Genomic DNA, 27,091 nt, shown 5'->3' with positions numbered 1-27,091 from the left:
GGCTCCGGGAGGCCGAGGAAGAGTCCGATAACAGTTAGGCTGCCTGGAGGGCGCCCCCTGGAGGGTTGGGATGGAACTGCAGGAGGATGCACAGGGAGACGGAGAAAGTCCAAGAGAGGAGGGAGGGGGATGATCTTCCAGCTCAACATGGCAATCATTACCTTCTTTTTTTTTTCTTTTTTTTTTTTACCCTCCCAGTTTATTCTCCCCTACCCCTGGAAAACTTTCTTTGAAACGAAGCGAAAATGACGAGGTTTCATAACGCCGGACAGGCGTGTGAACTGCGAGAGCCGCTTGCTCCTGCGTTTCCCGGGCCGATGGGCCCTGTTTCAGTGCTTATCCGCTCACGCCATTTCTGAAATATATGCATCCAGAAGAGGGGGGGGGGGCAAGGCGGGGCAGAGTAAGGATCGCTCTTTCTTTTGAATATTTTGCGTGTTGTGTTCACGGGAACCCTGCTTTGGATATCATGTTTTTTTTGTTTGTTTGTTTTTTTTTTTTTTTCATCTTTGATGACGCTGGGGGTGGGTGGGGTCCTGAGCTCTGAACACTTAGTGCTTTTTGTGCTTTCCTGCCCCCCCCCGGATGCCCGAACGGTCGTCCCGCTGCCCGCTGGAGCGTGATAATGGCGACCAGGTGGAGGCCGACCCATTTCAAACCGCTTATTTTCAGCTTCCTGATAAACCCAAGGTGAACCGGCCCAAGTGGGTTCAAGTGGATTTTGAACTTGGTTTGGGGGGGCAGGGGCTGAAGGTGCTCCATTTTTGCCCCTCCCATTCCTTTTTACCTTTTGGCCTTTTACCTTTTACTCCTCCGTTCAAATGAGCCTGCGGTGGAGTTTTTTAAAAGCTGAGCGTCGTTTAAAACACTTGAAGTCGCATTGAGAAATAAACGTTTAAAATGTGCGAAAGAAAAAAGTTCAAATCGTAAGAAAAAAGCCTTTCTGCTTCTGTGAGTGAACGCGCGGAGCAGGCCTATTCTGTAAATGTTTTCGTCTGTTTTATTTTCCAGAAATAAAAATGCTGTTGTGATGATGGTTTTCTCTTCAGGAGAGCACATTTCAGACCCCGAAAGAGCGAAAGAAACCGAGATCGGGAGTATAAAATTTTAAATGAAAATTTCTTCACGCTTCCTGGTGCGCTTCTGGTAGTTGTATTTTTATTTTTCTTCTTCCCATAGTGTGGAACCAATTGCCTGAAAAAGTTGTATCAACTAGTCTGTCTGTGGCACTGTCTACGTACAGCCACAGTGAATTAGATTTTACATTCATGGAGATTAAGATAAGGTAAGGTACAGTAGTCATTATGTAACAGTTATTCATGGCCACGAACACATTAAGTCCACAGTTTCACCCAGCCACACTGCTTCTATCAATATAATTTGGCTCACAGTTGAAGCCTGTAACTGATTTTTATCTACAAATGGGAATACTTGAAATAGCTGTTTTGTTTATCAAAAAAAAGAAGAAATGAATGTCAAACACCCCTTAACGCTTGGTCGACATTGACTCCATAACAGAATGTTTGTTCCACCTTTTGTCCACCAGAGGGGGCCAGTGCTACTATTGTGTTTTAACTCTCCGTACACAGCGTGGCAATTGTAGTTCCGAAGTTACGTAGGCCTACTGAAGACAATATGTCAAAGCAAAATTGATTTCGATATTTAGTGAATCTTTCAAAAATTCATACATTTAATAAATGTGGGATTCATAAAATTAGTTTAGGCTGTTCACCATAAATCACGGTTGGACAACCACACAGTAAAATGTTAAGTGTTAATTAAATTCTAACAGAGTATATGCTAATTCAATATGGACCACATGTGCACCAAGAGTTGATTTAACACTAAACATTTTACTATACATATGGAGTTACTTAATTTCTCTCATTGTATGACAGTGTGTGCTTCCATGCTTTCAGACTTCAATCCTTTTACAAATTTATGTACTGCAGAAAAGTGTGGGTGCAGGTTTTTCGTTTTAGCCCAGCACTACAACACCTGATTCAACTAATTAACTAATCACGGTCAATCAAGACCTCAGTCAAGACCTCGATAAATAGAATCAGGTGGCTAAATGCTAGACTAGAATAAAAACATGCACCCGCACCCGCTCTTTTGGGATTAAGATTGGACACCTCTGATGGTACAGTATGTCTTACCTGGAGAGCTGGGAGACGGGCGTGTTTTGTTTGTAATTAATATTCACAAGTTCACTTTTGATAGACGGCACCCTAAACCAATCAAAGTAGCAATCGGGTTGGAGTGATTCGGTGGTGGGCTTGGCTACGTGTATGAGCCAATTAAAGTTCATTCCAGTAATAAGGAGAAGGCCGCCGTGGAATTGGACCGGAAGCTGTCACTTGGGAAACGGTGACGAACGGTCGCTGTCCTGGGTGTCTGTTTTGGCTAAGCTATGGATATCTCTAAACTCAGTTTATCACTTTGCTTGTACCAAATCTCCAATGTCAAATACCAAGTTATATAGCATGCTCGCAGGCTAAGGTAATTTCCTGGCATCAAAATCATGCGATATATCATGTCTTTGAACCTCTGTGACATTGCATTGATCTAACACAGCGCTAACCAAGCTGTTTATTTTATTTTGGTTGCCCCGTGTTCCTCCTTTATTTGCCTATTTGATTTTGACATGCCCCACTGGCTGTTTATGCAACAAGCCACGATGTCCCTTGGTACCGTGAGTACTGGCAAATTGACTGGAATCTCAATTGTTCAGGTGCTCACTATAATATTTACTGTATTTGTTAATTTTGTGACAAATATATAATTATTTTGGTTGCACAATGACTTTTAAATATGCCATTTCATCAATTGTGTCTTCTTTGGAGCTCAAGGTTTAGATCCATAATGTGGGATATTTATCTTAAATTTGGAGAAAAATGCGTGTAAAAAATGTATATCATACAGGTGAATGACTTGAGATTGAGAACTGCGAGACCTTGTCACAAAGCGTGCCAATGTCGAGCCAAAAACTGGTTCGTGTGTCTTTAAGGAGACTTGCCATTTAAATGTAGATGTTTAAACAGACGCTCGGTGCTGATGACGCCGTCAGTGGGGTACTGTCACCGGAGTGTCTGCAGATTGCGGGGTTTAGGCATCGCCAGCGGATCTTCAAGCTCTCAGACCGTGTTCATTGCGCGAGGCAAGATTGAAGCGCGCGGGTTCAGCGTTCAACTGAAAGGTGCTGCGCCGTGGAGCCTCACTGGAAATCGCCTTTGTAACCCGAACACTTTGCACGTGCGATGCTTTTGACTGCATTAACCCAGTTTGATTTCAAGGTAAGTCGGTGTCGTCTCCTCTTGATACGCTTGCGCTCGCTGTCTTTCATCTGTGCCACCGCGCGCGACTATTTTTTTCCATTGCGTGGATTTTTTTTAAATTAGCTGACCCAATTATTCTTTCCATCAGCTACGATGTAGGTTAAGCGTTTGACGAATAAAAGAGGTGTTGCGAAAATTTGCACCATTTTGTTCGGATGCACCACGGTTCATTGATATGCAGCTCCGGTTTGCTGTTGCTAGGAGACAAGCCTCATTGGTTGACTTCTCCGATGCGCTGTGATTTTATGATGGTCGTCTCCGTTGTTTTACTGACAGTTATCTTTCCATTAATCTGGGGGTGATGTCCCCTTTATCCCCACGCCGTCTTGTATCTTGTCTCCCCCCCCCCCCCCCCCCGAGTGCCATGATTCATTCGACAGGGCCTCGTTGAGACGATAAATCATTTGCACCCCTCGTTTCATCCCCGCGCTCAGACCGTCTCATAGGCGCACTTATCATCCTCACGAGAGCAACCGCCGTTCCGCAGATTTATCAACGAAGAATTTCCTCCTTTTTTAGTGTTAGCCTTTTACTAAAGTCCTCCCAAATTGTGTGTGATTTTTATTAGATTATCAACCGCCTCAACGCAGCGTCTAACAAGTAGCATGCCTCATTTCACCTTGTTGCCCTTTTAAACGCATAGATAACTCGGGCCATAATGGGCATGCATTGCACAGCACATATAGCCTATTTCTTTTTTTAATTTCAAAAAATGAAACCAATTTATTCCAAATTGCCAATTGAAGAAACACTGATATTGTTTCACATGCACTGTACAGCGTCAGTTTGGATTGTGGAAGGATCCAGCATAACTTTTGCCTGACTGTAGGTTATGTTCGTGCAATTTCTGAATGGCCTGCAACCATCTTTCCCTTTATGAACGAAACCTTTTCACATGATATGATTAGCTATGGACGGCTAGAGTCTCACCATTGTTTAATCATTGGTAAAAAAATAAATAAATTAAGTGGCATCACCAATAACTTAATTAGAACTCCCACATCTACCTCTTTTCTGCTTTTCAAAGATATTACACAATTCTGTTCGTTTGATCCGCAGTTACTGTCTTCGAGTCTTCTCAGCGGATACGGCAAGATATAGCTGCACAGTGAAGAGATAGCCGGTAACGGTTTCTGTTGTTTGTGAAGATCTATAATGCACAGAGCAACCGTAAACCCGGGAAATACACATACAGTGGATGTGAATGTATAGGCCACACGCCTTTGCGAGAATCATCACTTGCACACTCTTAATGTTTTATTTGGGGGTGCTCGTAGCCACCTAGCACCTTCTTGCAAGTTGTATGAATATTTTAAACGATGCACGGGGTCGCTAGGTCACACTATTAACCGCTGCTCTTCATCAACGTTTGTAGAGATGGGTCATAATTGCTAGGCGTACTGTAGGTACACATAGGTTCGCTTGCTTTCGGCTGAACAGTCGGTCCTATGTTGTTTCAATTTCTCCCGTCTTACACATCCCCTTGTAGTGTTTTCGGGTTTTTTGTTTTTTTGTTTTTTTGTTTTTTGTTTTGTATTTTTATTTATTTATTTTGCTTCTTCTGTTTTTATTTTTTGGACACGCTTCTCTGCTCATAGATTGTCTTTTGTGGGTTGCTCATTACGTCACCTACGTTCCAAACTCACGAGTTCATAACAAAATTCAGCGACTTGATTCACCTGTTGCGACTGGGCAGCAGCGATTACAGCGCTGAAGTCTGTGGTTTGTAATCTCTGAGTCTACATGCTTGTATTGTTTAGTTATAGTTATGTGCCCTACGTTAATTTAGGTATATAAAACCTTAGTACAATATGTGGCCTTGGGTTTTTTTGTTCTGCAACTGGAATATAATTTGTGGCAAAGATTTTTTTTTTCGTCGAGTAGCCTAGCCCTCTTTGTTTTCAACTGTGCAGTCGAACGCCTTAGACAAGATTGAATCGACTGGAAAATGATAAATAAACAATGTGTACTGAACGCTATTGACTGAGCTCGGCGGTGGCTCGACACGTCATTTGCACTGTTATTCATTTGCTCATTTTAGGGCGCGCAGTATCGGTGGCAAATCGATGAGTTGCCATGGCAACGTGAAATGAGGTGTGCGGGATCACAGCAAGCAAAGTTGTGGAGCCAGGCGTTTCCCCCGGGGGTAATGCCGTTTGAAACCATTGTTTGCCTGGCAATTGGTATTTCTTCTGATGAATTCATGTCAGATGAGAGTGTGCTAACATGTTTTAGAACTCCACCATGGTGAAAGTACATCTGTAGGCATGTGGCATATGAAGCTAAATTGGTCTGAAATTGCTTGCAAAATTGGATTGGAGACCTTGAGAAATTAGTTTGGATTTTAACGCTGTGTCTGCATGCCAGTAGAGGGCAGTATTCCATTTAAACCCAAGTCGAAAAGTCACCGACCGCTCAATCTGGCCACCTGGCCACTTCCCAACCACAAGCCTTCCCCTTTACAGGTGATCAAACTACACAATCCCAATAATTCTGTACCTGGGAATCTCCTGATGTGGCAGCCTGTTTTCCACTGGAGTCCTTATGCATTAGGAGTGCCTGGCCAATGGGAGATCCCTTTCAGACAGAGCTATCGTGTAAGTATGAACCTGTATTTAAAGGTAGCTGGGATTCATAGCCTGTGGGGTCAGTTTTAAAACCTGCCGCAGGTGTGTGTCTGTACAGCTGAGCCCGTGGAGCATGCTAGCAGGGTAAATGGTGATTGGTCCAATGGAAGCCAATCATGATGAGCTTTTTGGAATACAGCAAATTATGGAACAGATCCCCAGGAATAAACTAGATTATCCTCAGGGTGGAAGAAAACACGTCTCCAAAGCTTTTTCTTGAACCAACTTGTGCTGCACTAGATGCACTGTGCTGATACGTGATAACAATACATGAAATGAAGATTCAGTCTATGACTGAAGTCAACTGAAGACTTAGTGACCAAAAAAGTTTCTGATCATAAAGTTACATATAATTACACTTGCTTGAACAGTGAATTATTTATTATACACAATATCTCTTAGCACTGTAGATGTATGTCATGACCAATATATGTATATATATATTTATTTATTTATTTATTTATTTATTTAATTAGATTTCACTTAGAATGTTTAAGGTGTTTCATGTGCAGTTAAACCTGATCATTAATCAACAATTACATAACATTTATAGCATTAATAATTAATAGTGTTAGTGTTATGGAGCACGGTTCATGGAAATTTCAATATTGCAATATTTCAATATTTTAGTGGAGCTCACTCAAAAAAAAGGATGCAGAAAAATTTGCACACAGGTGGGTCACAGTAAAGAAAAACAAGAGAAAGTTAAACAATAATATTAGAGGGGGGGAAAAGCCAATTTATCACTCTGCATGTATCTGAAGTAAAAAATAAAAAAAAAAGAAAACCATCAAGAGACAAATCATATTCTGGAAAAAGTAATTGTGGACACGTTGTTAATACTTACTAAATATAAACGGGATTGAAAGGGATAAAGATTTGTTATTAACCATTAGCTCTGGTCTTTGAATCTACCCGTAATGGGGCATAATGAGTCTTTGCCAAATTACTCAGAGATCGTTAACATAGTTACAGCAACTGGATGATTTTTAATTAGAGCGCAACAGGTGGCTTTATGAAGAAGACATTTTGGCGCCTTGCCACTGAAGGGTTTGAGTGAAAGTTGGCTCCCCAGCTAAAACGGTGGGGACCTAAAAGGGGCCTTCCGGCTTACTGCAGAGAAACCGAGAAAGCAAAGCGTCGTTAGAATTAAATGACGTTCAAAATGGGACTTTCTAAAACGCTAATTAAGAATTCTGTACAACAAGGCTGCGCATGCGTGTTCTTATTGAGCACTGTCACTGTTTTTACTCTATTTGGATTCGCTGATCTCTTGCTCAAGCCATTGCTGTAACGGAGATTATGCTGCCGTGAACCTATCTGATTAAATAAAGCTTTAGAATATTATGAAAACTGAGCTAGAACCCTCAAATGTATCAAAGACGCAGCATTGAATGAGTCCTAACTACGGGTTAAATGATGATAATATAATTTCAAGATAAATATCTGTTATGCTTGTTAAGTATTTTATTCCTGTTTAGTACAGTGTCTGGGAGTTCTAGCTGTCCATCTTGGTTCATTAAAAAGCCTTGTTACGCAGTTTACTTGTGAAGTGTTAGTGAACATCCTTCAACAGAAGGACATAGCAAACTGTTGCAATGTAGGCCTGTATTGAAAGCCAAGGTGAGAAATTGCCAAGTTCATACAACTGTAGCAGGACAGGCACTAGGCAGGACTAGGTCAGCATTAGGTGAAGATATTATTAGGCCTATTGTACCAATGAGATGGAAATTCCTCCGCGTCCCTTGGCCTCACTCCTGTGGTCAAACCACCTTTCAAAGGCTTTTCTTCTCAGTATCTAGGCTTGGGAATAGCTTCCTAAGAAATCACCCTTTTAGTGAGTCGCGTCTGCTGTGGTGCGTGTATGGATATAGTATCAAGCGGAGATTTTGGGATGAAAAGTCGTCGTCGCTTGTGCGAATATTACGCGACTCCGCTGCGGCACAGTGGCTGGAGTCAAACAGACGTGTAGCGTCGCCGTTATTTTTGACGTAATATTTCGTGGAACGCCGCAGCACCTTTCGCAGACGAGGAGCCTCCGAGGCAAGATCGTTCTGTTGATCTCTGCCGGCGCGACCCACTTGTCACGCCACGAGAGGCAATCAGCTGAGTGTCTGTCAGCGCTTTAAACATAAATCTCCTTAAAGGTGCCTGGCGAATCTCCCCCTTGCTGCAGCGGCGCACGTGTCGACGGCTTCGCATGATATCGGCATAGCTAATTGAGTTAAAAAAATGTTTTGTTTTTTTTAAACCAGCACGTAAATTTGGTAATTACCAAACTTACGAAACCTGTCAGTCGTAAAGGACTGGTTTTACGTATGGTTATCCTTTGTATTTTCATGAAATGCTCGCGAGGTAGCCTACTTTGTAATTTCGTAATAAAGTCATTCGAGATGTAATTAGCAATTGGTTTAGTGCGATTTTCAAACGGAATCCCTGTGACATTGGGCCTCATTCACAAAACTTGTCTTAAATTATTCTTACTTTAATTCTTTAAAATATCCCTACTATTCAGAGATTTCTTCAGACCTTTGTTTTTGTGCATATCCCAGGTGTATGAGATGGATGCATTTTATTGCACAATCCTGTTCGTGTGATTTGCATAGGAAATAGCCATGAACACATACAGATAAAAAAAAGATGATCTTATACGCAGTTTACGATCAAATGTGATCACACGTTTACTGAATGAGGCTCGTCGTTCGTAATACTTCATATCCCCCCGTAAATACAATTATTCACTTACGGCACGGGTATTTGGGTTTCTTTCAAAATTTTTTTTTCACTTTTTTATTGTGAGACTGGTTCTTGTTAGGCCCTATGCGTTGCATCTTTCTTGATATTTTGTTCAGGCGCGTCAATTGCCTTGGCAGGCGACTTCAGGTTTTCGTTGTCCAGCACACTGCGCGCGCCTGGATAGGCTGTCAGTACAGTATGCACGTGCAGCAAATATGCTGTACTTCTTGGGGGACCTTCCCAACAGACTTCAAATACGCCCCAAGCGCTATTCTGTGTGAACATTATGATCATCGCGTGTTCACTTGGTTTGGGCTGAAGCAGTGATTCGAGCGGGCAGCACGTGACAAACTAAGTACCCTGATATTATTGAAATTAACCGCAAGATCCTCCGCGCATATGTACTACAAGCCCTTTAAACACGACCTGTTGGCTAAAACGCAATGATGTATTATTCCAAAGCTGAATGAGCATCCTCTTTTTCTTCACAAACACTGGGACATATGGAGGTTCGAATGTGTCGACAGGTTTGTAGAAAATAAGCCCTTTCGATTGTTGTCCAGTGGTTTCCTTCCTAGTGTCCAGACGGTGCGGGTATTATTCCGCTAATGCGGACCTGGTTTAGCACACCGGGACGGAAAACCAGGAGCCATATGTTTGCTTGCCACTTTGAGTCCGCTTAAAAGTATGGTAACCTGATGACTGACTGGCTTAACGACTTTAACATCTGCTGTATAATCTCACCGCCTACAAATGTAGGCTACAGAAAGCATTTTGGAGCAGTCACCTCTGCTCGGCGTCTGTGCCTCGCAAGACCGGCGTAGAGTGCACCAGCGCGCTCGAGACCATTGCAAACAAGGAAAAGCAAAACGGGACATCAAAGGCGGAAATTCGGCAACCGGAGACATTGAGTTCTGCCTGTGACGTCATCCGCAAATCTCCGCGCGTATCCTAGAAGAAATCACTCCGTGGTGACCGGTTGCCATAGGAATGCGCACTTCCTAGGTGAAAGTTGGAAGATGGAGATCCGATTTACCACATTCGCCAGAGAAGGGAGCGAAAGCAAACAACGGCGTGTCATGTTTGAGAAGAAGAACTCGTTCTACGCAGTTTCGTTTGCGGAAAACCACTCATTCTCCGATCGAGCGATGGGTGTTGTCACCGAAGACGGCACCATGGTAGTTATATATTTATATATAATTCTGAGCCTATTAATTATTTACCATTGTGTTGTCTTGTAGATTTGTGTAGATTTGCGCCTTTCGCATGTAGTAGCCTACAGTAGTTTTTGCAGTAATTTTATCGCTGCGCTAGATTTAAGCTCTTCTTCTCTTAATTAAAAAGCAGTAGCTGTCCAGTGCTGAAACATGGAAAGATACGATTTCCGCGCGCCTCTGTGTTCCCAGGGAATTTCATGCAAATGACCAGCCTCAAGTGCGAATTAACTTCGAAATTATCCCTTAACATTTGCTGCAAATGAATGCAATACATTGATATTACGGTACTGCTGTGGTTCCATTGTATCGTGGTGTATTGAAAATAAGGGCAATTTACGACTGCGGGCAAACCTGAGACAATGTAGACTGAGTTTTGTAGACTCTACTATTGAGATAAAAATGAAATAAAACGTCAGACAGTTAATTCTACCGGCAATTGACAGATTCACTACCTGAGGCTCGAACCTCCGGTGAGCAGATAGTACGGTATGATCGGTAGAACAGTGACTTCCAAGCCCCGGGGGAGCATTCCGAGACGACAACGTCATCCCGTAACGTGCGTCTGATTCCCCAGCTACTAGGTCCAGTGGGGCGAAGGGGGTCTGCTGATTAATCTTGAAAAGTATCAGCCCTCTCGAGACGGCGTTTAAATTAAATGTGTCTGGTGTTTAGCGGGCTTCCTAAACCGTGTCCTGTTACCGGCCTACAGCTGGTAAAAAAAAAAAATGGGAACGAACACTCAAGACGTGACCCAAACTCAGAAGTACTCAAAAGCAGGACACACACACGCATATGTGTAGCCAGTGAAGGAAAGTGGGGTTGCACGTCTCCTGCCAAACATTCTCCTGGGTTGTATATTTGCTATAGGCACTCTTTAGCCAACCAGGGACATAAAGGAATCATTTAAGTGTTAAAACACACCAAAGACCAGCATGCACCGCAGCCTTCCAGGCCTGGTGTGTGACACCCGAGTCTTAGTGCATCTCTGGTAGCTTCTGACAGTACCCCTGTGTCACATTAAGTGAGCCCGGTTAATTTCACCGGCCAAAAGCACCGGACACATCGAAGGGGGAGCCAGGGTGACCTTTGACCTCCGCCACGCTGGTCTTTCCCCACTGCCAAATGCTCTAGTCGGCCCACTGTTTTCTGTGCTGCAGTATCCGCGGAAAAATAAAAATTTTGTTAGTATTGTTATCAATAGGAAAAATTCATTTAATTAATTAATGTCGTGTTTGTGACTGTGAGTCATGATTTCATTCACCAGAGTAATTTAATATCAAATTTATTTTGTTTTATGTAAACAAAATTTCAGGCCGGTTTTTCCTCCTGAATACAGTTTCAATTAGCCACACTTACTCATCAGAGCCAATGATGAGATTGGAATTCAGGTCACTTCGGGGTCCTAATGTCACAGAACATTTGACGGACAATGATGGATTGCCAGAAATGATAGTTGTACACTACATACTGCATTTCCATTTATTTGGTCTTATATAATCAAACCAAAAAAAAATGCGAGAGGAATTATTTTGCCTCCTGGAATCCTGTAAAACCCATATTTTTACGTAATATTACATCATATTGCATCCATTTAGCAAATGCTATTATCCAGTTACAAAATGGCATTTGGTACTTGAGTGCTTCCAGTAGGTTCATAAGAGTGGCAATAATTAACAGATCAGGATAATTAACACCCAATAGTCAATAGTCATGTAGCAAGAAATGTTAAGGCTTACCTGTGCTGTTAGAATAGTCAGTATATCCTGACAAACAAGTATGGCCACATCCTGACAACAAATCGAGTGTTGATTATGTCGGAGGACTGTCTGTAGGAGGCGCTGCAGTGGATCAGTGGACGTGAATAAAGGCTGGAAAATTGCCGTCTTTGTTTGTTTGAACGGATTTGGCAGTTGGGGCGACCTCCACAGTTCTAACGCCTCTGGGTTTTTGCCCCTCCAGGTAAATGTTGACGAGACCATTGACATGCTGCCGAAATCAAGGAAAGCGCTTACCATTCAAGAGATCGCGGCGCTGGCCAGGTCGTCGTTGTACGGTAAGGGGGGGGTTGGGTCGGAACAGTCAGCCCCACCTACATCGTTACAGTGCACTGCATTACTTCATCACGTTACTTTAGCAGGGGGCCGTGTCCGGAGGGACTTACTGTGTAGGAGAATGTAAGGGCATCCTTAAGGGGGGGGTTTATATGGGCTATGGTGTGACAGACCTAGCTAATTTATTTATTGATTGAATGATTGATTGATTGATTGATTGGATGATGGATTGAATGATGGATTGAGTGCTTGAATGATGGTTTGATTTATTTGAATGGTGGATTGAATGATGGATTGATTTATTGATTGATTGATTGAATGATGGATTGATTGATTGATTGATTGATTGATTGATTGATTGAATGATGGATCGATTGATTGATTGATTGATTGATTGAATGATGGATCGATTGATTGATTGATTGATTGATTGATTGGATGATGGATCGATTGCTCGGTCACGCACATCCGGGTATGAAGTTCGCGCGTTGTAGCGTGACCGCAGATCAGGCCTCGGCCTCCGCCTCGTGCGCGCCTGCGGGCGAACGGACGGACAGACGGACGGAGCCTCTCGGTGTTCTGTGCCCAGGTATCTCCCAGGTGGTGAAGGACCACGTGACCAAGCCCACGGCGATGGCGCAGGGGCGGGTGGCCCACCTGATCGAGTGGAAGGGCTGGTGCAGGCCGTGCGACTCCCCCGCCGCCCTGGAGTCCCACTTCAGCTCGTACTCGCACCTGACCGAGGGGGAGCAGGAGGCGCGCTTCGCCGCCGGTGAGTCCCCCCCCCCCCCCCTCAACCCAAACCCCCCCCACACCCTCTGTCCACACCACGCCAACCCCCCACACCCACCCCCCAGACACCACACACACACACCCCCGCCTACACCACAATACTGTCCACCCGCCACACCCACACCATCACTGGCTCCACCCCCCCAGCCACACCCACACAATCACTGACTCCACCCCCCAGCCACACCCACAAAATCACTGACTCCACCCCAGCCACACCCACACAATCACTGACTCCACCCCCCCCAGCCACACCCACACACCCACACAATCACTGACTCCACCCCCCAGCCACATAGTCACTGACTCCACCCCCAGCCACACCCAGACCTTGTTACTGAGCCCTCCAGCACAATAACCAAAACCACATGCTGTCAGTAACACCACCCAATAACCAGGTACCCTGCCCTATGTCACACAGATATAAGCCCCCCCCCCCCCCGCACCTGTCACGCACCGATCAATCTCTCACCCTCCCCCAGCGTGTGCGTCACTTGGCTCTTGGCTCCGCCCCCATCTGTCAGCCAGCTGGCTGAATGTCAGGCGACAGCTTAGAAGGGCAGCTTGTGTGTCATTAACTCATTTCAGGCGGAGGGTAATCTCAGCCCTCTCCCGTCACTAACTTTTCTGTGACACCTGGGGGGGGGGTGGGGGGGAGGGGCACAAGGATAACAGACAGGTGCTGTTTTTAAGCGTTTTCAGTCCCGTCTGCATTGCGGAGAACGTTGTTTTCTGTTCTGCATTTTACGTTCTTGGAGGGCAGAGAAGAATGCAGCCTGGGCAAGTCACTGGGGAAGAACAATCGCTGGATAAATTCAGAGCTCGACCTGTGAGAAAAATCACACCTGAGCCAAATTCTGATTTTAAATACTTTAAGCACTGTAGTTTTTTAGACATGGCAAAAAAAATTCCCCAACAGAACAACCGCAAAGTACATTCAGAGCTCGACCTGTGAGAAAAATGGATGGATTTTTAAATACCTAAAAACTGTAGTTTTTTTAGAGTTCCCCAGCAGAATGATCGCTAGATCAATTCAGAGCCAAAACTGTGAGCAAATCAGACCTGGGTCAAATACTGATTTGAATACTGTTAAAAAAAACTGTAGAGAAAAATACTGCTGTTGATCCCTGTGAATTTAACATTAAAAATATGACTAAAATGTGCTGTAAAATTAGTATTTGAGCCAGATCTGAAGGCCCACAGGCGTTCATAACTGCAGACAGCTGTGATCAGTTGAGAGGAGGGTGGGGGTGGGGGGGGGGGTTGTTTGAAAGTATGTCAAAAAAAAGTATTTCTGGTCAGGATATTAAATTGGTGAACCAGTTTGAGTCCTGACTGACGCAAGCAAGTGTGAGCGGACATTGAGATGTGAGGAAATTGTGGGTAAAGGGTGATTGAGTGCTCTGTCTTTCTCTGTCTCTCTCTCCCTCTCCCTCTCCCTCTCCCTCTCCTTCTCTCTCTCTCTCTCTCTTTCTCCCTCTCTCTCTCTCTCGCTCTCTCTCATTTTCTACTTGAATATGTTTTGTTTTGTGGGTACTTTTATTCCAGTTTTTTCGGTTTTGTTTTGGTTGGTTTTTTAAATATTTTTTTAAATTTCTATTGTTTTTTCTAATTTTTAGGTTTGAAATATTTAGATAAAATGTACTGTCAGATAAAGGGGAATCAAAGGTCTCTCTCTCTCTCTCTCTCTCTCTCTCTCTCTCTCTCTCTCTCTCTCTCTCTTCGGGAGGGCTGCAGGGTTTAGTTGGTTTTTGGTGCCTTTTTAAGCACTCAGCTTCAGTTATTGATTCAGCTGAAGAGGGGTCCACACATGCTGTTTCTAAGGCCCGGTCTCCGTGATTTTTCTAACTGGCTGCCGGTGAAAAGAACAGGCTCTTGGCTCTCCGGGGCTGCGGGCTCGAAGCCGGCTCTAAAGGGCGTGCGCTGCGTGTTTTCTTCCCGCCCCCCCAGGCGTGGCCGAACAGTTTGCCATTGCCGAAGCCAAACTGAGGGCGTGGTCATCTGTGGACGGAGAGGACTCGTACGAAGACTCCTGCGACGAGGACGCCGCGCCGTACAGCGATGCCAACCTGACGACACAGAGCGGAGGTGTGCACCTGAGCACACCTGTGCACACCTGAACACACCTGAACACACCTGTGCACACCTTCACGCACCTGAACACACCTGTGCACACCTGAGCACACCTGTGCAAAACCTTCACGCACCTGCACATACCTGAGCACACCTGAACACACCTGCGCGCACCTGTGCACACCTTCACGCACCTGAACACACCTGAGCACACCTGTGCACACATTCACGCACCTGAGCACACCTGTGCACACCTGAACGCACCTGAACACACCTGCGCACACCTGTGCAAAACCTTCACGCACCTGCACACACCTGAACACACCTACACAGACCTGAACACACCTGCGCACGCCGGAACACACCTGCACACGCCAAGTATTCTACAACTGTACATACCTACCCATTATACCTGTACAAACCTGCACACACTACACCTGTACACAACTGCACTGTGCACACAAACGTAAACACACAACTTGACCGCACACACATTCAGGCGCACTAGCTGAACACGCCTGCTAGCGACGCAGCTGTAAACGCACGCGGCGGGCGGCCAGGTCACCTGACGTCAGCGCGACGCGGCCGTAAAAAGGCCTCGTTAACGACCGCCCCCTCTCTGCTCCGAGTCATTACCCAGAATGCACTGCAAACGCAGGACGCTCAGACGCGGTATCTCTGTAGTACAGCCTGAGATGCCCTTCTCTGTCTGCGGAGAATATACTCCACCGTAGGCACGGTTACTCTACCCGCGCTCAGAGGGGGGATGGGGGAGCGGGCGGGGGGGGCGGGGGGGTGTAGCGCAGGGTCCTAAGGGGTTTCGTGGCAGATATTTCTGTACAGGCCTCTGATCGGACTTGCCTTTGTTCTACTGCTCTACTTTCCCTCCGAAAACACGGCCCCCTGCGTGGACCACTCCCATGGCTTTCATCCGTCCTGCAAATTTAATGAGAATATTTCGCTCTGCCGGCGGGATGGGGGGTGGGGGGGGGGGGGGGTGATCTTCGGGTTGGCAGCCGGGGGGGTGGAGGGACGTGGGTGTTCACATGGGCCTGCTCCTAAAAGAGAGCCAGATACCTAATGTTTTTTTTTTGTTTTTTAATCAGTAAAACTGGGGCTCTACGCTGAGATTTTTCCCAAGGAGCACTTGTGCTCCTAAGCTGAAATATTTACGAGCACACTAATGCATCCCAATTAGCGCGTGTGCTCCTGAATTATTCTTCCCGTCGGTGCACATCAGTGCTCCTCCAATGGGAGCACGGTAGAGCCCTATTACGAGTGGGTGGAACATTATGCTCTGCTTTCTGCCAGACGGCAGTAGTGTATTTCGGACAGAATGGATTAAGCCTTTCTGGCTGTGTGTGACGCTCCCTCCTCTCTCTCTCTCTCTCTGTTTACACTCCCTCCACCCAAACCACCCCTAAACCACTTACCCACCACCCTTACCCCTCTCTGCCCCCTCATCACCCTCTCTCTCTCTTTCTCTCTCTCACACATACACACACTCTCTCTCTACCCCCTCTCCTTCGTTCTTATTTTCTCTTCCTGTCCTTTTCTCTTACTTTCTTTCCCCTCTCCTCTCTTTCTATGCCTCCCTCTCCCTTTCTCTCTACCCCTCCCTCCTCTCTCTTCTATTCTCCATTTTTCTCCCCTTATCCTTCCCTCTCTCCATCTGTCTCCCTTTCTATCTCACCCTTTTCATCTCTCTCTTTCCACTCTCCCTCTCTCTCTACCCCTCCCTCTCCTCCCTCCTTTTTTTCCCTCTCTCACTTTCTTCATCCTCCCTCCACCTCTCTCTTCCTTTCCCTCTCCTCCCTTCCTCCCTCCCTCTCTTGGCTGTTCTCACACCCTCCCACCCCACCTCCCCCCCCTCCACCTGCAGACTCCTCCCTCTACCCCCAGTTCATCCAGGACCTGTGGCAGGGGCAGGTGTTCCAGCCGGAGGTGCCGCGCCCGGCCGAGGATAGCCCCGCCCCTCCCGGAGCCCCGGCGGACACGCCCGACACCTTCTGCTCCAGGGTGTCCTGCCTGGAGGACGGCCCGGTGCCCGAGAGCGCGCGCAATCCGCCCCCCTCGCCGTCCCACGCGGGGTGCCCGCGGGGGGGCCAGGAGCCGCTGGAGGAGGAGGAGGCGAAGACGGGGGACAGCACCCCCTGCTGCCCCAGCAGGGGCATGAGCCAGGACTCCGCCTACACCCCTTCCAGCTGCCTGTCCTACCTGGATGCGGAGGACGAGTTGGAGAGCACCGACCGGGACGTCCTGCTCGGGAACACCACCTGCCGGAAGGTCTTGGATGAGCCCTCCTCTGGAGCCATGTCCTTGGAGGAGGAGGAGGAGGAGGATGAAGATGAGAGGAGGGAGGAAGGACATCAGTGACTCAAATCCATCCCCTTCCCCTCATTCACATTTTGGGGGGGGTTGTATGATCTCTCCATTCCTCTTCAAAGGAACCCCACCCCCCCTTCTCCATCCCACTCCCCCATCCTCAGCTCTAACCTGCTGTAATATACAAACCTTTACATCTCCACTCCCTGGAGTGATGTGATTGTGGAAACGCAGACGACAGAAGAACTTTATCTTTAAATATGTCTGAATGTGTTTCCAGGTTTTTTTCGGCAACACCCCCATATACCCTACCTCTTCTCCCTGTTCTTTCCTGTCACCCCCTTCACAAAACCACTCTCCTCTGTTGACTCTCCCACCCCCCCATCCCCCCCCCGGCCCATCCAGCTCAAATCATCGGCGTCCAGTGACTGAAAGCGAACGCTTCGGAATCGCTCTCCCCTCCTGAAGGACCCCACTGAGTTCCTGCAGCGTAGCTGTCCGCCACGCGCCTGCTAATTAACCTGCCACTAAAGATAGCAAAAAAATCGAGCCGCAGGAAAGATCGCAACAGATAAGGTTACGTCTTTTTAAATAGAAAAAAAAGAAAAACACTCAGACAGATGAAACAAAAAAAATGATATGCTTCTATTGTACTAGTTTTATATCATTCCGAATGTTGTTGTAATAGTTATTATTAGGATGATCTTCGGGCATAATGATGTATTTCTGCAGACAGTTGTAGAAATTAAATTGCACTCCTTGTCTTAAAAAAAAGAAATTTTAAAAAACCCAGAATGTTCCCAAAATGGACCTTTTTTAGTGGTAGAGGTACTGTGTTTTGTTTATGAAAAGGTGAAAATAGAAATCAACGATAGAAGTAGTAGTTTTTCAGTGCCGCCGTAAAAACAGTGGATCTCAGATTTTCTCTATTTTTCTATGCTGTGCCCGGCTTTGGTCTATCTTCCACTGTGCCGTGTCAGTTCTGTGCAACTACGCTAACGTAGCCACCGGTCGCTAACTCCTCTCTTTGTTTAATCACTGTGTGATATCCGCTATAGGAAGAGAAAGAAAAGAAAAAAAAGACTTTTTTTTTTACGGAACTTCGACTGCGTTTTTTTGTATTTTGTCGTTATTCTCTGCCTTGTTATGGTCATGCTCTGGAAAAAAAAAAAGAAAAACATTTTAACTGTCCAAAAACATTACAATGGCCTACGGTCTTATAAATCTTCTGTAATTGCTTCTCTCTCTCTCTTTCTCTCTCTCCATATCAAGCCTCGAACGCATAATTTGATTTCAGTCCTGATAATATTTGAGACAAGATTGATATTATTAATGGGGAAAAATGCATGATTAAACTGTAAGTTAGATTAACAAAATGCATATTCAGAGAGCAGCCACATGAAGACAGTCACTGGGCTGAAATAGTCTCTCATGGAAACGGTAGGTGGTTTCAGTGCGGGATGATAAAAATATATTATATATATTTTTATATATTATTTCTATACTATTAGTGATGTTATTTTTATAAATTTTATTTGTATTATTACTATTATGAATACAAACCTGCCACTACTACTCCTGCTTCTACCTCCACTAGTACTACTACTGTACTACTACTACTACTATAATAATAATAATAATATGTACTAATGGCACTAAATCCATTTTCGTTTCAGTCTGGCACAATTCTGAGTTTGAACAATCCATTAATTGCACAGCTTTCTTGTGCAAATCATACATCTCTTTCTTTTTGGATGTTTTCTTGACGATTTTTCTCTTTCATAATTTCAAATCATTTCATAATTTCTAAATTCTAAATTTGCAGGCTCTTTTTTAATCATCGAATGGCCAAAGAAACACACAAGAGATAAATGACGTGTGCGCACGCACAGAACAAGCGTAGGTTTTTTATCCAGTTAATTGCCATTGGCAGCGTTTTAATCTGTTCATAACATACGACTGCCCAGGTCAAGCATATCTGGCGTAAGAATATAAAAGAAGATATCAAGACACATTTCAGCACTTTTTTTGCATTTTATTCACCTCTGATGTACAAAACACTATTTCTATTGTCTGCTTATATGTACAGTATGTACAGAAACTAACACAGGTGAGTCTACAGCTACCCTTTTGTTATCAGAGAGTACGAACAGAGTCTTGGTATATGGTAAATGGACTGCTTTTAAATAGCTCCTTTATCCAAAGCACTTCACAATTGATGCCTCTCATTCACCCATTCACACACACACTCACACACGCCAACGGTGAAAGGCTGCCATGCAAGGTACCAGTCAGCTCGTTGGGAGCAATTAGGGGTTAGGTGTCTTGCTCAGGGACACTTCGACACGCCCAGGGCGGGGGATCGAACCGGCAACCCTCTGACTGCCAGACAAACGCTCTTACCTCCTGAGCTATGTCACCCTGTCTTCTAAAGTCTTCTAAAGTAGCATGGTCAGAGATGTGGACACAAATACGTGATACAGTTTATACACCTTAAAACATTGTGTTTTTTAAAAATTATTATTATTATTTTTTAGACAGTTATTAAGCAGTTATATTACATTCATGTTCCAGGGACATAGTGAATGGGTTTTTGCAATGATGAGATGAGGAGTTATTGCTCAGAATGCACTGCATTACCTGTGTGTGTGTAATCGCTCGGATAACATTGTGTAAAAGATCTCTGATGCTCAGATATGAGGGGTTTGCCTCTTTTCGCAATTTTTAAGGACAGCGTTTTGCTTCACGTGTCCCTCGAGCTTTGGTTGTGTGTGGGCGGCAGTGTAGTATAATGGCTAAGGAATCGGTCTTGTAACCTAAAGATCGCAGGTTCGATTCCTCGTTAGGACACTGCCTTCATACCCTTGAGCAAGGTACTTAACCTGCATTGCTCCAGTATATATCCAGCTGTATATTTGGATACAATGTAAGTCGCTCTGGATAAAAGCATCTGCTAAATGTAATGTAATAGTTGAATCTGAGTAATTAAAATGAGCAATTATCAGGCCAAATTTGAGAAAGTGGCCATTTCAGGTGCAACATCGCCTTTTCTGGCAATAACTTCTCTTCTATGGTAAGATTAAGCTATTTCAAAGTAGCAGGTGTTCATAAACAATCGACAATGCATAGTACTGTAATTTATCAAATAAGTTTTGCACAGCTTAAATAGTTATTGTTACACGACAAACAAATGCTTGCTGTCCGATGACTTTCCTGACATTTATTACACATAAACTGTTTTTTTTTGTTGTGAAAAATCCACAGTGAAAGAGAAATCAAAGATGATACAGGTCCCGAAGCAGTACCCGGAGAGTCTACAGTAAGGTTTTCATATTGTAAAAACTAGAAGAAGAAAAAAACCCAAGCCCTCGCTCTGTCTATGAGAAACAGTTCATGCATCCGCCACAACACGGTCACCATTCAAACGGTGGTAAATTTCACACACTACCACCGAACGCGCTTCCCCTTATATATGTATATATATATATATATATATATATATATATATATGCCATGTAAATCTCTGCCGTTGTACAGTTTCCAGTCATCTGGGTAAATAATTTTCACATCGACATAAAATAGTGGTAATTTCAAATGCGGTTCTGTACATTTACTACAAACACGTGTATGAATATATGCACAGACATATATACATAAATACATGTACAGGTATTATGTGAATGTGCATGTGCACACAAAGTTATGTATGTAAGTGTTTGAATGTGTGAGTCTATACATTATATATGTATATATATATATATATATACATATATATATAAAGAGAGAGAGAGAGAAAGAGAGAGAGAGAGAGTGAGTGAACTCCTCATTCATTTCCCTGTATAAGGGACTTGCTCCGTTGGTTAAAGTGCCTAGCGTGTGCTACATGTAGCAGACGTGGGTGGGTTTAGTGGACGTGGGCGGAGTCAGTTGGGGAGCATGTGCAGACACTGCTGGCCTACGGTCCACCGTCGAGTCCTGGCCGGGCCGGTGTGAAGTGGCCGGCTGCCCTGCCCCGTGGAGACAAGCCGCAGCTAGGCAGGGTCTCCCGGCGCCCTCCTAGCCAAATCGGGTGCCCGCCGCCTGCCTGTCTGCCCCAGCTGCAGCTGCAGCTGCGCATGATGCGTAAGAATGCACTGACTGACTGCGCAGCCGCAGCTGGTGGGACTACTAAACGTGAGGTTTTTTTTTTCCTAATCAGGAGAAGAGAAATAAATCAGAGATGAAAGTTAACCTTTTGAAGAATAGTTTTTTTTTTTCCCTTCTGAATTCTAAATCAGTGTTCTAGAACTCCATCGCTTTCAATATCCGGTAGTGATTGTTACAGCAGCATTAGAATGTTCAGTTAAGAACATTTTAATCTCATATTTGTGGCCTCGCAGCTTAAAGGGTTATAAGTAAACCAGAAATTGCCATGAAAATTCATGGAACTATTTTCTTCTGGTTTGGTATCAATAAATGGATGCTGCAGTTTTAAGGTAGGTCATTGCACAACTCTTTCTGCAAGCATCTGCAATATGCCTAAGTACATGTCTACATTCCCTCCCCCTCCCTCACTATTCCCCCTCTCCCCTGTACACACACACACACACACACACACACACACACACACACACACACACACAAAGCCCTGTCAGCCTACGTCCTATTTACAGTAAATGAACAACATTTTCAACACATTGTCTATGGTTAAGGTACAATAGACACACACATACACACACACACACACACACACACACACACAATCATGAGCTCACTCAACTAGCCCTGAGGATTCATCATTCTTTTTTCGGTTGCCCTCACTTAGACTCATCCTTGAAGTGGGAGGGGCTGTGCTCGTACGGAAGCTGTCATTGGTCCTCGCTGCGGGAAGGGCTGTACTTGTATGGCAACTGAGATTTGGTCACATTGTGGGATGGGCTGTGTTCATACGAGAGCTGTGATTGGTCCATGCTGTGGGAGCTGTACACTGATTTGTACTCATTGTGGGAGGGGCTAAATTTGTACACTAGTTGCGGTCCCTCATCGTGTTCAAATGATATGTTGTCACTGTAAGAGGGGGTGTATTCGTATGGCAGCTGTGGATCATTCTCATTGTGGGAGGGGCTGATTTCGTACAGCGGCATTGATTCGCTGTCATTGTGGGAGGGGCTGATTTCGTACAGCGGCATTGATTCGCTGTCATTGTGGGAGGGGCTGATTTCGTACAGCGGCATTGATTCGCTGTCATTGTGGGAGGGGCTGTTTTCATACAGCGGCAGTGATTCGCTGTCATTGTGGGAGGGGCTGTTTTCATACAGCGGCAGTGATTCGCTGTCATTGTGAGAGGGGCTATTCTCACACAGAACCTGTGATTTGCTGCCATTGTGGGAGGGGCTACTCTCACACAGAACCTGTGATTTGCTGCCATTGTGGGAGGGGCTACTCTCACACAGAACCTGTGATTTGCTGCCATTGTGGGAGGGGCTACTGTCATACGGAGGCTGTGATTTGCTGTCATTGTGGGAGGGGCTTTGCACATAGGGCAGCTGTGATTCGTCCTGGCCGGAGCTCTTTTCGTGCGATGGCCGCGATTGGCCCCCGGGTTCGGATGGGTGTGGCTCCCGCGGAAGCGTCAGCGTCCGGTGGCGGTCCCACAGCCTGTGGAGCTCCGTGGCCTCCGCCTCCCGATTGCTGGAGCCGCTATCTCGGAAACTGGCCAGCGGGGGGCGCACTTTCACCCCTTTCACGGTCACGGATCCCTCGATGGCCTTTCGCAGCTGCACACACAGTATACATGGACGTTATTAAAGAAAGAAACTGAACAATTTCACTGTTTTATTTTTTTTTTTAATTACACTTTATACTTGTAATTTATCCCATTTGCTTTTTGGCATTTTGACAGAGCTTAACGGTTCGTTCGCACGGGTCATATGGCAACCGTTGCCGCAGCGGTACCGGGTTTCGGTAACCGACCCAAAGCTCCCCCTCACCTCCTTCAGTGAGACGACTCCAACGAGCCGCCCGATGCTGGTGACGTAGGCGTGGTCCAGGCCGAGCAGGGAGAAGATGGTGTGGGTCTGCGTGGATGAAAACGCAAGAGAGAGCGTGCTGCTATAGCCGTCACCCTCCAGTAGTGGGCGGTATAAAAACTTTCTTCGGCTCTTTGTGCAATAATACAACTGTTCAATAGCTAAGAGTTTGACTGTATGGGGTCTGTTAAAAAAAGAGGCTTTTGTCATTGCTTGTTGAAGAGGCAGACGAAGGAAAATAGTTTTTTTTTTTTTTTAAAGGAATGTTACCTTGGCTTCAGTTCAAATACTATCGATTACTGTCAAAGTGAAGGGGTTCTCTTTGTAAGGTGGGGTTAATGTCCATATAAAAGAAAATAGAAAAAGAAAAACTCCCAAGGCACTCAATCACTTGAATAGCAATGTGAAAGCCTTTATTTTCTGGCTATAACATAGTAAAATGGAGGCAGACAAAGGTAACCAGACAGTCATGAGGGGGCGGGGCCCTGGAAAAGAGGCGGAGCCTCGCACCCACCTTGTGGAGCGATGTCCGTTCCACCAGCTGGAAAGGGGCGGGGTCGATCTTGCAGTTGCTGAAGTCGACTGGCTCGGCCAGCTGTAGCTCCTCCCACTCGGCGACCTGGAGGGAGAGGGGAAAGCACAGGATCCGCCCACTTCAGCCAAAAAACCCTCCGCTGAACTGATTGGGTGGGCGGAGCCCAACTGGCAACTTCCTGTGTGGATTGTAGCATAATGGGTAAGGAACTGGTCTTGTGACCTAAAGGTCGCTGGTTTGATTCCCGGGTAGGACACTGCCGCTGTACCCTTGAGCAAAGGTACTTAACCTGTATTGCATCCGGTCCAATATCCAGCTGCATAATTGGATGCAATGCATTGTGAATGCTGTGTAAAAGTTGTGTAAGTCGCTGTGGACAAGAGCGTCTGGCTAAATGCCTGCAGTGGAATTAGTTTGCATGATCTCTCCCTGTCAATAGACACGCAGGTTCGGTTCACTGGAGCGCTTAAATAGCCCATAGGTATGAGTGTGTGAGCGAATGGTGGTGCAGGCATGTAGTATAATGGGTAAGGAGATGGTCTTGTAACTTAAAGGTCACGGTTTCGATTCCCAGGAAGGACACTTAAGTACTTAACCTGCATTGCTTCAGTATATATCCAGCTGTATAAATGGATGCGATGTAAATGCTGTGTAAAATTTTTTTTAAAAAGTGCAAGTCGCTCTAGTGCTAAATGCCTGTAATGTAATGAATGTTGTGTGTACGTGCTCTGCGATGCGTTGGCGACCTGTCCACAATGTATTCCTGCCTTCTGATTCGGTGAACGAGTCTTTTGAACGAATCTTTTTAGTGAACTGATTCTACTGATTCAGTACACTAAAAAGAACTGTTTTGCCCATCACTAATGCTGGGACAGACTCCTTACTCTGACCAGGAATAAGTGGATTAGACAATGGACGACGGATGGACGGATGGATGACCAAAGCTGGGCAAAACTTTTGTCAAAAACACTAACCTGAACCAACAGGGACTCAATGAAAATTACAGAGATCAGCCAGACAAGAGAGAGTTGCGCTACACAAAGGGACAACAACCTCACTGCTGTTCAGCTGATACACGGAACATCGCTGGTAGGCATAAAACTGGCAGCAAACGTAAAAAATAATGCCCCTGTATTGGAGGCAGGCAGAGTTCAGTCTCACCTCTGCTAAGGTCATGTCATCCTCTGCACGTGGGACTTCCTGTCAACAAAGAGGAAGGAAGGGTATGCACATAAACACACCTCCCCACAACACACACGCGCAAATGCACACACACACACGCATGCACACACACGCATGCGCACGCGCACGCACACACACACATACATGTGCACGTGCACACACACACCCACATGGGCACACACTCAGACACTAACACACACATGCACACGAACACACACGTGCACACACACACACACGCAAACACGCACACACGTGCAAAACCCCATGACTAAACCATCCCAAAAAACGAATAGAACCGAGAAAGAGAGGAAGTGACATCACTGGATATATCCCAGCGAGAGAGAATGGATGTAATTTACAGGCCATAAATATTTTATATCAGAAAGATCAGTCACATAGCAGTCACTTCAGAAAGATAGAGAGAGGGCAAGGCAGAAAGAGAGAGATAGCAAACTCCTCATTCATTGCCCTGTTTAGGGAGTTGTTCTGCTGGTAAAGTGGACTTGTGCTCACAGACAGCTGAAGTGGGTGGGTTCAGCTGAGACAGGCAGTTAGGCAGTTAGGCAGTTAGGCAGTTAGGCAGTTAGTCAGTTAGGCAGTTAGGCAGTTAGGCAGTTAGGCAGTTAAGCAGTTAGTCAGTTAGTCAGTTAGGGAGCACTTGGCCAGACTGAAGAGGGAAAGCGACGTGAAGAAAGCATAAGTCCCCGCGTGGGACCAGATGTTTTTTGGGGTTTTTTTTTTGGAGACTCCTTACCGCAGTTGTTATCCTCACGCGCTTCTGCTTGCGGCCCTCGGGGGGCGCCGAACCCCCATTGTTCTTCCGAAGGAACGGACGAGGAGGAGGACGAGAGACAGAGAGAGAGAGAGAGAGAGAGAGAGAGAGGATATGTCACCTGAAACATAAGCACTGCACAGAGACAACATGGCTCAGCCGTAGCCCATGGCACTCAGACACGGTCACGGACCGAGAAGAGCTCGATGCAAGGGCGGGACAGGGACAGGGAAGCCCCTGCGGTGTCACTGTCCCAGGCCCAGTGCGTTGTGGGAAGTGGCACCCGCCTTACCTCCACAGGTTCCTTCTGCAGGCTGGAGGTGGAGCTCCTCAAAGCACCTGTGAGGACAGGTAGACATAGTGTGTCAGTGCGTGCTTGTGTGTGTGTGTGTGTGTGTGTGTGCGTGTGTATCAGCGCAGGCATGTGTGTGTGTGTGTGTGTGTGTGAGGCGGGGCCTGTAGAATACAGTACATACTGGACTGAGTCTCCATATTCTTGAGGCTGCTTTCCCTCTTGAGGACAGACTTCAGGGGCCTCTGGGAGCTGAGAGATGACCTCTCTGTAGAGATCTACAGAGACAAGAGTATTACCACACACACACACACACATACACGCACACACGCACACACACGTATGCCTACACACACACATACGCACACCCACACACACACGCACGCACGCACACGCACACGCACACGCACACGCACACCCACACACACGCACGCACGCACGCACGCACACGCACACACGCACACCCACACACAGACACACGCACACACACACACACACACCCACACACACGCACGCACACCCACACACACAGGTCCGAGGCTCGCGCTCACCAGGTAGCGTACTTCCTGGTCCTCCTCCAGCAGGGTCTCCTGGCTGCGGGTCTGCTCCTGGGGGGGCAGGTTGGCGTGGCACTCCTGGGGGGGCAGGTTGGCGTGGCGCTCCTGGGGGGGCAGGTCGGCGTGGCGCTCCTGGGTGCGCTCCCGCAGGTACTCCCGCCTGCGCGGGCGGCTCAGCTGGTGAGAGAGCAGCGACTGCAGCCGCGAACGCTCGATGGACCCCAGCAGGATCATCGACTCTGCGGGGGGAAAGGGAAGGGGAAGGGGTGCATTGTGGGTCTGGGACTGTCAACTGTCACATAGGAAGTGGTGCGTCGTGGGCTTTTTGGTGCATTACTGGACTGCCACATGGAGAGTGAGGCATTGTGGGACTGTGTGTGTCTTACCCGTAGACTCCACCAGCGCTACGGTTTTGAGGTGGCTGATCAGCAGGACGTCCCGCAGGTCCCTGTAGCAGCAGTTTAGGGTGATGTAGCGCACGTCCCGCACCATGATGTCCTCTACATGGATACTGTACCTCCTGAGAGAGGGGGGAGAGGGAGAAAAAGAGGGCACGAGGGAGAGGAAGAGAGAGGAGAGAGAGCCA

The 27,091-nt window shown here is 46.2% G+C and overlaps 3 protein-coding genes across 6 annotated transcripts in view; 2 read left to right on the top strand and 1 right to left on the bottom strand.

The window, feature by feature from the left end:
• Positions 1-1,036, top strand: part of eif4g1a (eukaryotic translation initiation factor 4 gamma, 1a) — a 15,794-nt gene extending 14,758 nt beyond the window's left edge. For both annotated transcript variants that reach the window (XM_064341571.1, XM_064341572.1), the window contains exon 22: positions 1-1,036. This exon is cut by the window's left edge and continues 144 nt beyond it. In XM_064341571.1, coding sequence (XP_064197641.1) covers positions 1-38 — 38 coding nt within the window. In that variant the 3' untranslated portion in view covers positions 39-1,036.
• A 1,197-nt stretch (positions 1,037-2,233) lies between these two features.
• fam131aa (family with sequence similarity 131 member Aa) lies at positions 2,234-18,397 on the top strand. Of its 3 annotated transcripts, XM_064341578.1 has the most exons (6): positions 2,234-2,734; positions 3,045-3,296; positions 11,878-11,971; positions 12,559-12,741; positions 14,712-14,849; positions 16,717-18,397. In XM_064341578.1, the coding sequence occupies exons 2-6, from the start codon at positions 3,261-3,263 to the stop codon at positions 17,208-17,210; spliced, it is 945 nt and encodes a 314-aa protein (XP_064197648.1). In that variant the 5' UTR covers positions 2,234-2,734; positions 3,045-3,260; the 3' UTR covers positions 17,211-18,397. The 3 variants fall into 3 exon arrangements, with proteins under 3 accessions (XP_064197648.1, XP_064197646.1, XP_064197647.1); XM_064341576.1 differs by lacking the exons at positions 2,234-2,734; positions 3,045-3,296 and adding an exon at positions 5,362-5,935; XM_064341577.1 differs by lacking the exons at positions 2,234-2,734; positions 3,045-3,296 and adding an exon at positions 8,545-9,879.
• A 776-nt stretch (positions 18,398-19,173) lies between these two features.
• The window catches only part of clcn2a (chloride channel, voltage-sensitive 2a), a 42,786-nt gene continuing 34,868 nt past the window's right edge, over positions 19,174-27,091 (bottom strand). Inside the window, 9 exon segments of the mRNA XM_064341585.1 lie at positions 19,174-22,915; positions 23,129-23,215; positions 23,682-23,786; positions 24,864-24,902; positions 25,639-25,701; positions 25,949-25,995; positions 26,133-26,226; positions 26,500-26,744; positions 26,892-27,025. Coding sequence (XP_064197655.1) covers positions 22,007-22,915; positions 23,129-23,215; positions 23,682-23,786; positions 24,864-24,902; positions 25,639-25,701; positions 25,949-25,995; positions 26,133-26,226; positions 26,500-26,744; positions 26,892-27,025 — 1,723 coding nt within the window. The 3' untranslated portion in view covers positions 19,174-22,006.

This window comes from Anguilla rostrata, chromosome 6 (assembly GCF_018555375.3).
Source record: "Anguilla rostrata isolate EN2019 chromosome 6, ASM1855537v3, whole genome shotgun sequence".
Taxonomy (NCBI): Eukaryota; Metazoa; Chordata; class Actinopteri; order Anguilliformes; family Anguillidae; genus Anguilla; species Anguilla rostrata.
The sequence above is the reverse complement of the archived record's forward strand: the minus strand, read 5'-3'. Positions and strand labels throughout refer to the sequence as shown.